A 14,356-nucleotide genomic window follows, 5' to 3' on the forward strand; every position below is an offset into this window, starting at 1 on the left:
TAATACGGGATGCATCCATGATACAGGATTTTGTTTTATGGTTAATCCTAAGCAGTCTTTCTGAACCAGGGTTCCTCCATAGGTTGGTAGAGGCTCCTTTAGCAGTTGTTGATTAAACTCTCACCTAATGGTACCAGAACCAGCAGTATGGGACCAGCAGAACTTCTTCTCTTATTTTGCAGGGAAGTAACCACAGAAACCATTGATCGTGATAGCTGTATTAGATGGGGGTATTCTACAATATTTACTGACCACCACTGTACCATGAATTCTTTCCAATGACCACCAGCATAATGGAACCATCGCTCAGTAACCACCAATATGGGGTAGCTAGAGTAACAATAATTGTATACAAAACCATTTATAGTAGGGGTTCCCCGAGACCTAAACATTACTTAAAGTGTCATTAAACCCAAATCATTAGAAACTGTATCATCATCATCATTATAAACTGTGAATATCTACTATATTACATATATACTCACTTTGCTACTAGAGGATTCATTTTCTGCAAATTGCTAAAAACCTGGTTGATCTTACTGTTCACTGTCCCTTCCTCTTTCACTGTGTCCCCACTGCAGCCTGGGATTATGTAGACCAGCTGTTGTCATCTATTGAGCATGCTCCAGTTGCAGTTTCTTTCTAAGTGGTTTATTTTCTCCTTTTTCTTATCTGTGCAGCCCACATGACTATAGAGTACCGATCTGGGCATAAACACAGTGGTAAATGATACTCCCTTTCCTCCATCCTCCTCCATGCCCTCTCTTTTCTAAACACTATGAGGACAGGAATTAAAATGGTGATTGATGGAGGCTTCACCTCTCTGTTAGCCCTAGCACATACACACCATAGATGCAGGCTGGAGGGGTATGACACAGTCTGTGATTGGCAGAAGTTCCTCCAGATATCTTTACAGTGTGAACAAAGTGAAAGCTATTTTCAGTCAACTTAAACTCCGCCTACACCATGTTATTGCAATAAAAATGACAAACATTTGCTTTGAAACAAAGATTTGTGTCATGTGACTGGTACAGCACCAATCAGCTCAGTTCAGGCACAGTAGTAGAAACCCTTCCCTCTGCTGGGAAGGAAGTGAAAGACCTGGGAAATGTGACCTCTGAACAGCAATGATTAAATAAGCTGTTTAGATTTTTTTTATAATAAATTAAATACATTGGCGCAATCTTTATATGTTTTACATAAATAGATGGATAATGGCAGTTAAACACTGCAGGTTTAGTATCACATTAAAAGGCTCCTCCATGATAAAAAAAAGATTGCCACCCCAGATGTTTTGGAACTACATTTCCCATGATGCTCATGCACTCTGCAGTGTAGTTGAGCATCATGGGAAATGTAGTTCCAAAACATCTGGGGTGCCAAGGTTCTCCTTCACTGATCCAATGGGAGAGCAGTGCCCCAGCTATTGTATTTCAGACACTCTATCCCTGACTGAAAGCTCAGAAGGACCCTTCAAGAGATGAGGCTGCAGTCACTGCACTAAATATTCACTTGAATGTGAAATTTCAGTTTGAGCTACTGAGCTCTGTAAACGGCAGGAGTTTTCAACAGAAGGTATGGACTAACTGGAGACATGGAGACTATTTGCAACATATGTCTCAAGCGTATCTTGCATGGCCAAAACATCAGCCGCTTGGGCACCACATGCTTGACCAGACATATGTTGACCTGCCATCCAGCTCCTTTGCATGCGCACCTTAAAGACCCAACCAAAGAACAAAGCGGACCTCTCCTTGCTCCTCATCAGCTGGGATCTCCAACCCCACTAGACCTTCTGTCCTCCCTGAAACCTGCACTGAGAGGAATGAAGGTGTAGAATTAGGTGTGTCACAGCCAAGTCCTTCAGGGCACTCTGCTAGCAGTACACCGACGTCCGATTGTAGCAGGCAAATTTCCCTGCCCCAGCTGCTGGATCGTCAAAAGAAGTTCACTCCCAGCCATCCACATGCCCAGCAGTTGAATGCTAGCTTGGCTAAATTGCTAGCACTTCAACTGCTGCTTTTTCAGTTGGTAGAGTCGGCCCCCTTCCGTGAGTTTGTGCAATGTGCAGTTCCTCAGTGGCAGGTCCCCAAACACCACTTTTTCTCACGGAAGGCGATTCCGGCTCTCTACCGGCATGTGGAAGGCAATGTCCATGCCTCGCTGGACAGAGTGGTCAGCGGTAAGGTGCATATTACCGCTGACTCATGGTCCAGCAGGCATGGACAGGGACGTTACCTATCTTTCACGGCCCATTGGGTCACTCTTCTGGCAGCTGGGAAGGATGCAGGACAAGGTGCAGTAGTGTTGGAGGTTGTTCCGCCACCACGCCTCCAAAATGCTACTACTGGTTGTGACACACCTCTCTCCTCCACCCCCTCCGCTTCTTCTTCCTCCATGGCCTCTTCCAGTGCCATGTCCTTGGAACCAGCGGTGCTCCGTAGGCGTTCAAGGGGTTACGCAAGTACGCAGGCAAAAAGATACCATGCCGTGCTTGCGTTAGTTTGTTTGGGGGATGGGAGCCACACTGGGGCAGATATTTTGTCAGCTCTGCAGGGGCAGGCCAAGAGGTGGTTGACGCCACGCCAGCTTAAGCCAGGAATGGTAGTTTGCGACAATGGCACCAACCTCCTCTCCGCCCTCCGACAGGGACAACTGACCCATGTGCCCTGTGTGGCTCACGTCCTTAACCAGGTGGTGCAGCGGTTCTTGGGCAGATACCCGGGCTTACAGGATGTCCTGAGGCAGGCCAGGAAAGTCTTATATGTGACATGCCCACCATTGGCCATGCTGCAGCGGCTGCATATGCAGCAGAGGGCCATCAATGAGTACCTGTGTGACTACAGCACCAGGACAGGGTCAGGGGAGCTCGGTTTTTTTTCACCACGCCAGTGGGGCATGATCAGGGATGCATGCTATGTCCTATCACCATTTGAGGAGGCCACGAGGATGGTGAGCAGTGACAGTGCATGCATCAGTGTCACTGTACCTCTTGTCCACCTGTTGGAGCATACGGTGCATGGAATAATGGACAGGGCACTTGAGGCAGAACAGAGGCAGGAAGAGGAGGACTTCCTTGCCTCTCAAGGCCCCCTTTATCCAGACAGTGTTCCTTCTTTCCTACCCATCACACAGGAAGAGGATGAGGAGGAGGAGGATGAGGCTTGTGTCAGCATGGAGGTGGAGCCTGGCACTCAGCATCAGCAGCAGCAGTCTTGTAGGGATGATTTACAGTCCCAAGAAACACGTGGACTTGTACGTGGCTGGGAGGAGGTGGCTGCAGATCATGTTGTCCTTTGTGACCCAGAGGACTCCGGACCGAATGCCTCAGCTAACCTACGCTGCATGGCCTCCCTGATCCTGCAAAGCCTGGGTAAGGATCCTCGTATTCTTTGGATCAAGGAGAGGGACCATTACTGGCTGGCCACTCTCCTTGATCCACGGTACAAAGGTAAGGTTGCGGACCTTATCTTGCCATTGCAGAGGGAGTAGAGGATGAGACATCTCTGGGAGGCCTTGCAGAAAGGTCTGTGCAACACGTTCCCAGAGACTGGGAGGTTACAATCTCCTGGTCCTGGACAACATGTTGCTGAGGCTTCGGTCAGTCACAGAAGGAGCGGTGGAGAAGGTGGCCGTCTGACCGATGCATTCAGACAATTTTTTAGTCCGCAGCCCCAAGGTATGATCGGTTCCAGCAACCATCGCCAGCGTCTGATTTACATGGTGCAGGAATAGCTAGGGGCAAGGTCAGACTTGGACACCTTTCCCACCGAAAATCCTCTGGCTTACTGGGTCTTGAGGATGGATCACTGGTCAGAGCTTGCACAGTATGCAATTGAGCTACTGGCCTGTGCTGCATCCAGCGTTCTTTCGGAACGCACCTTCAGTGCTGCTGGTGGCTTTGTAATCGATCACAGGTTGTGCCTGTCCACTGACTCAGTTTATCGACTCACCTTCATAAAGATGAGTCAGTCTTGGATCATCACCAGCTACCAAACACCTGAAGCTGATGTAACCGAATATTTTTTTTTTAAATGTCACATCCCTTCAAGACTACCTATGCTGATGCTGAGTGACTGTCCTGTTATGTTGACTGACTATCCTTTTCCTCCTCAATGATCCTGCTGATAGCTTGGAAGAACATTTTTGGTTCTGGGTGACGCCACCAGCCCAATTTTTCAGCCCCTGCTTAACAGGGACATGTAATACAATTTTCGATGCAATGCTTTGCAGCAGGGCTCATTCCTGCACTCCAACCAGAGTATATGGGAGAGGTTGTAGTGTCATGGCACCAGCGCCTAAGGCCCAATTTTTCAGCCCCTGTTAAACAGGGGCATGTAATACAATTTTTGATGCAATACTTTGCAGCAGGGCTCATTCCTGCACTCCAACTAGAGTATATGGGAGAGGTTGCAGTGTCGTGGCACCAGCAAGCAAAGTCTCAATTTTTCAGCCCCTGTTTAACAGGGGCATGTAATTACAATTCTTGATATAATATTTCACAGCTGGGCCCATTCCTGCGCCCACCGAGAGTAACTGTGAGGACTTATAGTGTTGTGGCACCAGCACCAACACCACAACCACCAAAGGCCCAATTTTTCTACCACTGTTCAACAATGGCATGTACAGTAATTACAATTCTTGATATAATCATTCACAGCAGGGCACTCCAGCGCTCCAGCAAGAGTCACTTTGAGGGCTTACAGTGTTGTGGCAACACCAACACCTTGTTCAGCCATTTCTGCAGAGCATATAGGGCAGGTCCCTACTTTCAAACATCCAACTTACAAATGTCTCCTACTTGCAACTGGAAGGAGACAACAGGAAGTGAGATGAAAAAAGACGGATGGCAAAAAAAATTATACAGGGGTGATAAATCTTCCCTATGTTTTCCAAAAAGCTTAAAAATAGATTTCTCTTATATTCACCGACCTACACAGCTCCTCTCTGTAACTAAATGGGTTGTTTAGCCTGCCATTAGGAGAACTAGGCAAAATTGTTACACAATACACAGAACTTTTAGTCCCGCCCCCAGGGGCAGACCCTGTGCTAAGCAACCCTCCGTGCTGCTCCCAGCAGACTCAGTTTTTATTTTGCCTAGTAAGGAGAAGGACCTAGGAACCCTGTGGGCCCTCGTGCTCCATTCTTTTGATGCAGGTTTGATGGTTTTCTTGCGCAAGATGGATGATCCTGGGATCTTCTATCAACTGCCGGCTGGGTGACAGGCTGGTTAATGATATCCTTGTAGTCTCCTCAGTCCAGCCATCGAGCGTGTGCAGGCCGCAGCTAAGGCTCGGCAGGCCACGACATGCCTCAGCTCCAGAGATGTTCGGTGAGCTTCAATGCTCCGGGGTATACATATGACCGGGCTACTGCTGTCTGGATCACAGTATACTGGGCCAGCAGCTACCCTGTAACTGCACAGGAGTAGGTCTGTGATGGAATGTCTCCCAGCTCTTCAGGACTGATAAGTATGGCCCTCCCTGCTTCGGTGGGGGGAGCAGCTGGGCATTCCCTGGGGGGTCGATTCGGGGGCCACCTCACCTCCTTATCTTCTCTCCCATGTCCCTATCTCCCCTCATTCCCCCCTCTGAGGGGGTGGCTGCATGTGCTGTGGGCGGTGTGTGTGGGTTCACTGGGTTTCTCACTTGTGGGGGCTCTGTGCGGCTGGCGTTGGTCCTGGTCCCGGTCTGGGGGGTGGATGTGGGAATGACTGTATTCCCCTTGTGAGCCTCAGAAGCCATCTTCTTTAGGATCTCCTATTAGTTACATTGGCGGCCATTTTCTTGAAGCCCGAGCGCTCTTTTCACCGCATTTTTCTTGTGGCAGCATTACATGTGCTCTCACGTGCTGTTTCCTGTGTCCACTGTGTGTACAGGACGCTGGATGGCTCTTTGCTGAACGCTGAAGATGACTCTGCAGAACGTTTCACCGCCAACTGTGCAGACACAGTTTTCTCCACGCAACTGTGAACCTCCTTAGGGACTACAGGCACTGCTAGTGGTTTTCACAGAATGCCCCAGGGTGGTGAGTCTGGCGCTAAGTACCCCCCTCCCCACGTGGTGGCAGCAGGAGGGTGGGACCTTCACTGTCCTAAGTCCCCTTGCAGGTAGCAGACAGGGTAGGGTCAGCATGGCTTCAGAAACTGGTGTTTCTTCCCCTGCAATCCAGGCTATTGCAACCGGGTCACCTGCGGATGGCGCTGTGAACATGGGCACCCTGACGGCAGTCCTTGACAATTTTGTTGCAAAAATAGGGGCGGCGCGTGGTAGGGAAGGTGCCCATAAGAGGCCCCTGCCCCCCGTCCTCTGGAGAGAGCTTTGAGGCAGACTCGGGCCCTGCTGCAGCTGGTGACCCCTGCTCTGACCTATCAGATGTGGCTGACCAGGACCGTTCGGACAGTGAGGATGAGTCCCCATCGGGGTCCGTGTGCGATAAAGCGCTAGTTGGAGCACTTATCACAGCTGTGCATGATACCCTGAAGATTCAGGAGCCAGCGGATCCCTCTGCGGATGTACTGGTCCCTTTTGGGTCCTGCAAGCCAGCGTGTTCACTTAAGGTGTTCCCGTATTTGACTTACATTGACAAATTCATCTACAGGGAATGGGGTCATCCGCAACTGACCTTTTCGGTCCCCAAAAATTTGCGTTACCCTTTTGCGGAAAGCCTTTTCAAAAAATGGTCGGCTCCTGCGGTCGTGGACCCCCCAGCATCTAGGTTAAATAAAGTATTCAAGGATCCCATGGACAGGAAGGCCGAGGCGGTGGCTTGTTCCTTGTTTACGGTTGTGGGGTCAACCATACGACCTGTACTGGCATCCGCACTGGTGTCGCAGACATTGACTGAGTGGGCAAAACTTCTGCACCGCGAGTTGGGTAAACAGAACGCCTCCCCTGTCTGCGTGGAGCTAGCAGACCAACTAGTGCAAGGCCTTAAGTACGTTTGTGACATGGCCCTGGACACTCTCCCCCTGTTGTCCAGGGCTTCCGTGTCAGCTGTGGTGCTGAGGCGCCTAATTTGGCTGAAATGCTGGTCGGCTGACCAGGCATCCAAAAAAGCCCTGACGGATCTTCCCTTCCTTGGCGAGCCCACAGACCATCAGAAGCGTCCCTGGAACCGCAAGCCTAACAAGCCTGCGAACAAAAGTGCTACTGCATGAAGGTTTGCCCTCACCCACATATCAGGTGGGGGGTCGTCTTTGGGAGTTTGCAGCCCGGTGGACCTCCTGGCTATCCGACCAATGGGTCTGCGATCTGATTTCCACAGGCTACAAGATAAAGTTTCTCTCTTGGCCACCAACCAGATTCTTCCCCTCCAGCATACCCACGTCCCCGGTTCGCCGGGAGGCCCTGTTAGGGATGGTAAGGGACTTGCTGATTGTACTGGTTCCGGAATCGGAACGCTTCCAGGGGTTCTACTCCAATCTGTTTGTGGTTCCCAAGAAGGAAGGGGTACGTCCGATCTTGGACTTGAAAGCCCTAAATCACTTTGTAAAAGTGCAGAGGTTCAGAATGGAATCAGTTCGCTCAGTAGTCGGTGCACTCCATCAAGGGGACTACCTGGCATCCTTGGACATCCAGGATGTGTACCTGCACATTCCCATATGCCTTCGGCATCAAAAGTTTCTGCATTTGGCAACCGGGGAAGCCCACTACCAGTTTGTGGCTTTTCCTTTTGGCCTGGCATCAACCCCCCCTGAGTCTTTACCAAAGTACTGGCTCCAGTATTGGCGTTGCTGAGGCAGCGCGGGATCGCGATCGGGGGTTACCTAGACGATCTCCTCCTGAGAGCATCTTCCACCTCAGAGTTAGAGGGGGATGTGGCGATCACCATGCAGACCCTGCAAGAATTTGAGGGCTGTTGAACCTAAAGAAGTCGGTGGTGGTACCGTCTCAGCATCTGGAGTACCTGGGTTTACTATTGGACTCCAGGGAAGCGAGGGTTTTCCTCCCCTCAGACAAGTTGCAGACTCTCAGATCTGCAGTCAATCTACTGCTGAACCGCAAGTGGACGTTGCTCCGCTTTTGCATGCAGGTGCTGGGGCTTATGGTGGCCTCCTTTGAGGCAGTACCTTTATGCCCAGTTCCACCCCAGAGTCCTGCAGAAGGAGATTTTGACAAAATGGGACAAATCTCCTTTGTCCCTGGATCGGTAGATCCAGGTGAGCCAACCAGTCAGGGACTCCCTGATCTGGTGGTTGAGGTCCCCGGTGATTAAGTCCGGGAAATCGTTCCTTCCTCTGAAATGGACGGTGATCACTACAGACACCAGTCTGTCCGGCTGGGGTGGAATGATGGGGATTCAGTCGACTCAGGGCCTCTGGTCGATGGAATAATCCAAGTTGCCATTCAATCTGCTCGAATTGAGAGCGATCAGGCTATGCCTCCACACTTGGTCGATGAGTCTTCAAGGGCGTCCGATCAGGATACAGTCAGACAACGCCACGGCTGTGGCATACATAAAATCATCAAGGGGGAACAAGAAGCTCAGCCGCTGCTCGGGAGGTTGCTCACATACTTCGGTGGGCAGAGCGACACGTTCCGGCCCTATCAGCCATTTACATCCCGGAGGTGGAAAATTGGCAGGCGGACTATCTGAGTCATCAGATGCTGGACCCAGGGGAATGGGTGTTGCATCCAGAGATATTCAGGCTGCTGTGCCTGAAGTGGGGTACACCAGATGTGGATCTATTGGCCTCCCGTCTCAATCGGAAGGTGCCAAGATTCGTGTCCAGGACAAGAGATCCGTGGGCAGACGCGTCAGACATGCTGGTGGCTCTGTGGGATCAGTACCAGCTGATTTATGCCTTTCCTCCGCTGAAACTGTTGCCACGTCTGCTTCGCAGAGTGGAAGCCGAGGGGATCCCAGTAATCTTGGTTGCCCCAGATTGGCCTCAGCAGCCCTGGTACGCAGACCTGGTGAGTCTGGTGGCAGACGCTCCTTGGCGACTGCCACTGCAAGAGGACCTCCTATCTCAAGGTCCAATCTTCCACCCTGCTTTACCGTCACTGGCTTTAACGGCGTGGCTATTGAGAACCAGGTATTGAAGAACCGGTGTTTGTCGGACTCAGTGATTCCAACTATGTTGAGGGCGCGGAAATCTTCTTCAGGGAAGATATACCATCATACCTGGAAGGCCTACATCTCCATGTGTGAGGAGAAAGGATGGCATCCGCGCTCCTTTTTTATATCCAGGATCCTGCTGTTTCTTCAGCAAGGAGTAGACCAGAAATTGGCATTGAGCACCATTAAGGGGCACATTTCAGCCCTGGCTGTCTTTTTTCAGCAACCCCTGGCGTCTCACTCATTAGTGAGTACCTTTATTCAGGGGGTTCGACATGTAGTCCCTCCGGTGCGTCCACCATTATCCATGGGATTTGAACCTGGTGTTGTCGGCACTTCAGAAACTGCCGTTTGAGAATATCAGGGAGATTCCCCTGTTGAACCTTTCACAGAAGGTGGTCTTTCTAGTGGACATTACTTTGGCCAGGAGGGTTTCAGAGCTGGCGGCCTTGTCCTGCAAGTCGCCTTATCTGGTCATCCACAGGGATAAGGTGGTGTTGCGTCCACAACCATCTTTTCTGCCGAAGGTGGTCTCGGCTTTTCATATCAATGAGGACATTGTATTGCCATCGTTGTGTCCTAAGCTGAAGCACCCCAAAGAGGTGGCCCTTCACGCTCTTGACGTTGTTAGGGCTCTAAGAGTGTACTTGTCTGCCACAGCTTCCTTTCGGAAGTCAGACTCGCTGTTTGTTTCGGTGGCTGGTCCGAAGAAGGGTATGGCGGTCTCATCTGCCACCATTTCTAGGTGGATCAGACAGATTGTAGTACAAGCCTACGCCTTGAAGGGGCAGGTGCCCCACTTTCCTGTCACAGCCCACTCTACAAGAACAATCGGAACATCTTGGGCCTTCCGACACCAAGCGTCTGCCGCTTAGGTGTGTAATACGTTTACCAAGTTCTACAAGGTAGACGTCAGTGCATCGGCTGATGCCTGTTTTGGCTGCAAAGTTTTGCAATTTAGATTTTTCCTGTTTTTTTTTTGCAGTACTGTTGGTTAATGCATGTTGCATTACTTCTGCAAAAAGGTTGCGGTGTTGGGTATCTCTCCTGTTGAGAATGCCCGGTAATGTCGGTGTGTTTTCCGTACACTGCCATTTTTTTTTTGTGGGTTTAGTTTCACTAGTTCCCACTTGCCACGGTGGATGAGGTTTTAATGCTGTTTTTCCCACCCCTCGTTTGGCACTGCTTGGGGACGTCCCATTTAGTTACAGAGAGGAGCTGTGTCGGTCGGTGAATATAAGAGAAAATAGGATTTTTTGTACTCACCGTAAAATCCCTTTCTCTGTAATTCACCGACCGACACAGCACCCACCCCTCCTTTTATCTACGTTATACTGCTTGTTGACTTACTGAAGCTGCTGGGAGCAGCAGGGGGGGTTGCTTAGCACAGGGTCCACCCCCGAGGGGCGGGACTATAAGTTCTGTGTATTGTGTAACAATTTTGCCTAGTTCTCCTAATGGGAGGGGCTAGACAACCCATTTAGTTACAGAGAGGAGCTGTGTCGGTCGGTGAATTACAGAGAAAAGGATTTTACGGTGAGTAAAAAAATCAAAAAACAGATTCTACTTAACACAACAAACCTACTGTCATGGTTATGCAATAGTTTATCTGCTTACCTGTCTCCATGTGTCCATCTCTAGAGACCAGCTGACTGTCACCTGACTGCTTTTGTAATCCATCCTCTGTCTCCACCCTAGCTCCTATCAGAAAACTCTATATTTACCTGTGCACTGCAGGCCAACCCTGCTGATCAACCTTTGTGTGTTTGGCTTCCTGTTACCTGCCGTGTGCTCTTCTGTTGTTCTGTTACAGACTTTGGCGTGTCCCTGACTATCCTTGTTTGCCTGTGATCCTGAACCTTTGGCGTGAACTCTACTGTCCTTGACTGCTTGTGGCCCCGACCTTGGCTTAATCCCTCACTATCCATATCCTCCTGTTGCCTACTGTGGGTGTGAGCTGGGGGACCCTGGGGGTCGCGACCTGAAGCCAGTTGCAGCCCAGTCCATCCTCACCACTAGAGGCTCTGGTGAACACCTGCTGGCTCTTAGACTCCGTGCCCCAGGGAATCTTACTCTCTAACCCCGGTGGGATCCGTCTTGGTGTTCTGGCGGCCCTGCCTTCCTTATCACCTTGACTCCCATCCGCAGCAGTCAGCCATAGGGTCCACAACCTTGCGGTGCACTTCTGATCCCTACGGTGTGCATCTGTCACCTGGCCTCTAGGTGACCTGACACCTACACAGTCCCTGTCTTGTTTGCACCGCCTGTATACTGCTGTTCTGAGTATATAGGGCCTGGGGGCACCACGCCTTTCCTTTTTTTAATTTGGGTATGGGGTTCCCCTTAATATCTGTACAAGATCCAAAGAGGCTGATAATGGGCAGGGGGGGCTACCCATGCCATTTTTCTCAATGATTTTGATCCGTATTGCCGGAACCAGATATTACATTAAAACCGCAAGCAGTTTTAAATGACTTTTTTTCCGTTAGATGTAATTTTGTGCAGGGACTATTCTAAACACGGGAAACACGTGGCACTTCACAGGCATACTATAGACACCCCCCAGGCACGATATTTAAAGGAATATTTCACTTTTTTTTTTTCACTTTAATCGTCATTAAAATCAGTGCTTTCAAAAAACTGTTGTTTTTAAAAAAAATTTGGCATTGACCCATGTCCCCTGGGGCAGCAGCCAGGTCCCCAAATCCTTTTTAGGACAATATTTTGCATATTAGCCATTAAAATTAGCACTTTTTATTTCGAACGTTTGAATCCCATAGACTTTAATGGGGGTTCTAAAGTTCGCACAAATTTTAGGCCCGTTCGAAAGTTCTGGTGCGAACCGAACCGGGGGGTGTTCGGCTCATCCTTAAAGGTGAGGATCCAGCTGTGAATGGCTATTCTCCGGATTTCTTAATGTGAGAGACTTTCTCTATTTGACTTAGTACTTAAGCCCCGTACACACGAGGGGACTTATGTCCGACAGACTTCCGAAGGAGTTCCGTCGGAGTTCTGCTGGAATTCCGACGGAGTTCTGACAGACTTTTCGGCTGAGCGGACTTGGCCACACACGATCACACTAAACTCCGACGGATTAGAACGTGATGACGTACGACTGGATTTGAATAAGGAAGTTCATAGCCAGTAGCCAATAGCTGCCCTAGCGTTGGTTTTAGTCCGTCGGAGTAGCATACACACGAGCAAATTTTTCGAAGGGACCGGGTCCGGCGGAGTTCCTTCGGAAAAATTTGAAGCATGTTTCATATTCTAAAGTCCTTCGGACTTTGGCGAGTCAAAAGTCCGTTGCAGCCCACACACGATCGAATAGTCTGACGGACTCAGTCCGTCGGACTTTGGATGTTGAAAAGTCCGCTCGTGTGTACGCGGCATAAGAGTATCTGGACTTTCCTACCTAAACCATCTATCCCTAATTTGAGAGACTGTGTTAGTTTATCCATTTTGCAAATAAAAATTCCTTAAGTGGATCTGGCATCAGTTTCAACAGTTCTTGTGCCATCTACCTCGGGAAACCCCTAGATACGCACGAGGTCAAGAAGGTAACGGTAAGCCCAATTAAATCAGCCGCTCCTTCAGGGTCAGTGCTACGCTTGTTTAAAAGGAAACTTTAAAAAAAAAAAAAGTTTTTTTAATCCATACTAATAATAAATAAAGAAGGAAATATTTAGAAGTCAATTGCCCAGTAATGGAAGTCATGGGGAGAACTTTCCATCTGGAATGGACAAGGCTCTGCTCCAGAGATGTATTACCAGAGATTTTATCTATGTGTATTGATTGGTCTATATCAGTGATGGTGAACCTTGGCACCCCAAATTTTTTGAAACTACATTTCCCATGATGCTGAACTACACTGTAGAGTGCATGAACATCATGGGAGATGTTGTTCCAAAACATCTGGGGTGCCAAGGTTTGAGGTTCGCCATCACTGGTCTATATGATCCATGGTCTACCTTTTTACTCCCATCAGGAGAAGACCTATTGGTTGAATAGACAGTGATGGTGGACCATATTGATGGCCTATTTGTAGATCAGTGGAATATATAAATCTTTGGTGTCAGATTGTGCTGTTTACTCTCCTGGATTACAAATCGAATTTCTTTATTCCTGAAATGTTGCTATGCTGTGGAATTGTTCCTGCTGAATTGACTGCAGGAAAGACAGTGCTGGAAGTATTTGGCTGGTAAGTATCCATTTCTTAAAAAAGCAGCAGCTACATCCTCTGTTGCTGCCATCTTTTCATATTCACACACTGGGGTGATTTTCCTCCTAAAAGTTACACTGTTGCACAAATCCCCTAATACTCTTGTAGACAAAAGTCTGTTGTTTACAGAGCTCAGTAGTTCAAGCTGAAATCAACAGACACAAGTGAGTCTGACCAGTGACTCCTCCCCCTCCCTTGCAAATGGCTCCAGCAGAGGTTTCAATCAGAGATATACTGTCTGAAAGGAGACAGCTAGTGCTGTGTTCTCTCCTTAGATAACCCACAGAGCTCTGGGAATATTATGCCATGGATGCACCCTGTATTCAATTTCTATTTGTAAATAATATTACATTAGCATAAAAAATCTTAAATAACATTTCTGAAATACACTCACTTAAAAAGTCAAATAAATTTAATTTAGAGCCATTATCTATAAATAAGGCAATTAGCCTTCAACAAGTGATCAGTAACTTGTCAATATGGAATTGAGACTAAAATATATAAAATGTCGGATTATCTTACCTGGAATCCGGTGATATTTCCCCTTTTCTCAGACAGCCTCCATCTAATTGTGTTATCCTCCATTGATGGAACTCTCGTTATTTCAGGTTGGCCAGGCACTGGATGGAAAATAATAAATGTTACAGATTCCACATTGAAAGTGTAAAGTGTCCGTACACACAGAGGTCCGAGCGTCCAATCCCCCTGTACTCATCTACACAACTGGAATACGGAGATATTAAACAGAGACGGTCGCTTGTCTGATTGTGGGGCTTTTTTTTATTTTTTTGCGTTTTTTGTTTTCTCTTAAAAAGCTTTATTGTAATTTACAGAAAATTACAAAGCGAAAGCCAAACTGAAGTGCATTGCTGCCCACCAGACCCCTCTCATATTCCTTCTACACCTTTCACTCTGACTCAGGCATAGTCATGAAAAGAGAGGTAAGTATTTTTCTTCTTTGCACGGAATGCCGTAGTGTACCTGAATATCGTTGCTGACCGTGTCCCCCCATTTAATAGACAGGAGTGTCTAATAAAGAGCCCACTGAGTGTACAAGGTTATAACAATTTTGGA

The 14,356-nt window shown here is 48.6% G+C and overlaps 1 protein-coding gene across 1 annotated transcript in view; it reads right to left on the reverse strand.

Annotated features, from left to right (window-relative positions):
• LOC143956835 (uncharacterized) overlaps positions 1–14,356 on the reverse strand; it is a 100,130-nt gene that overhangs the window by 11,959 nt on the left and 73,815 nt on the right. The window contains exon 8 of the mRNA XM_077467009.1: positions 13,805–13,902. Coding sequence (XP_077323135.1) covers positions 13,805–13,902 — 98 coding nt within the window. The remainder of the gene's footprint in view (positions 1–13,804; positions 13,903–14,356) is intronic.

Source organism: Lithobates pipiens, unplaced genomic scaffold (assembly GCF_037356315.1).
Source record: "Lithobates pipiens isolate NorthernLeopardFrog02 unplaced genomic scaffold, aLitPip1_a1.2 Scaffold_44, whole genome shotgun sequence".
NCBI lineage: Eukaryota > Metazoa > Chordata > Amphibia > Anura > Ranidae > Lithobates > Lithobates pipiens.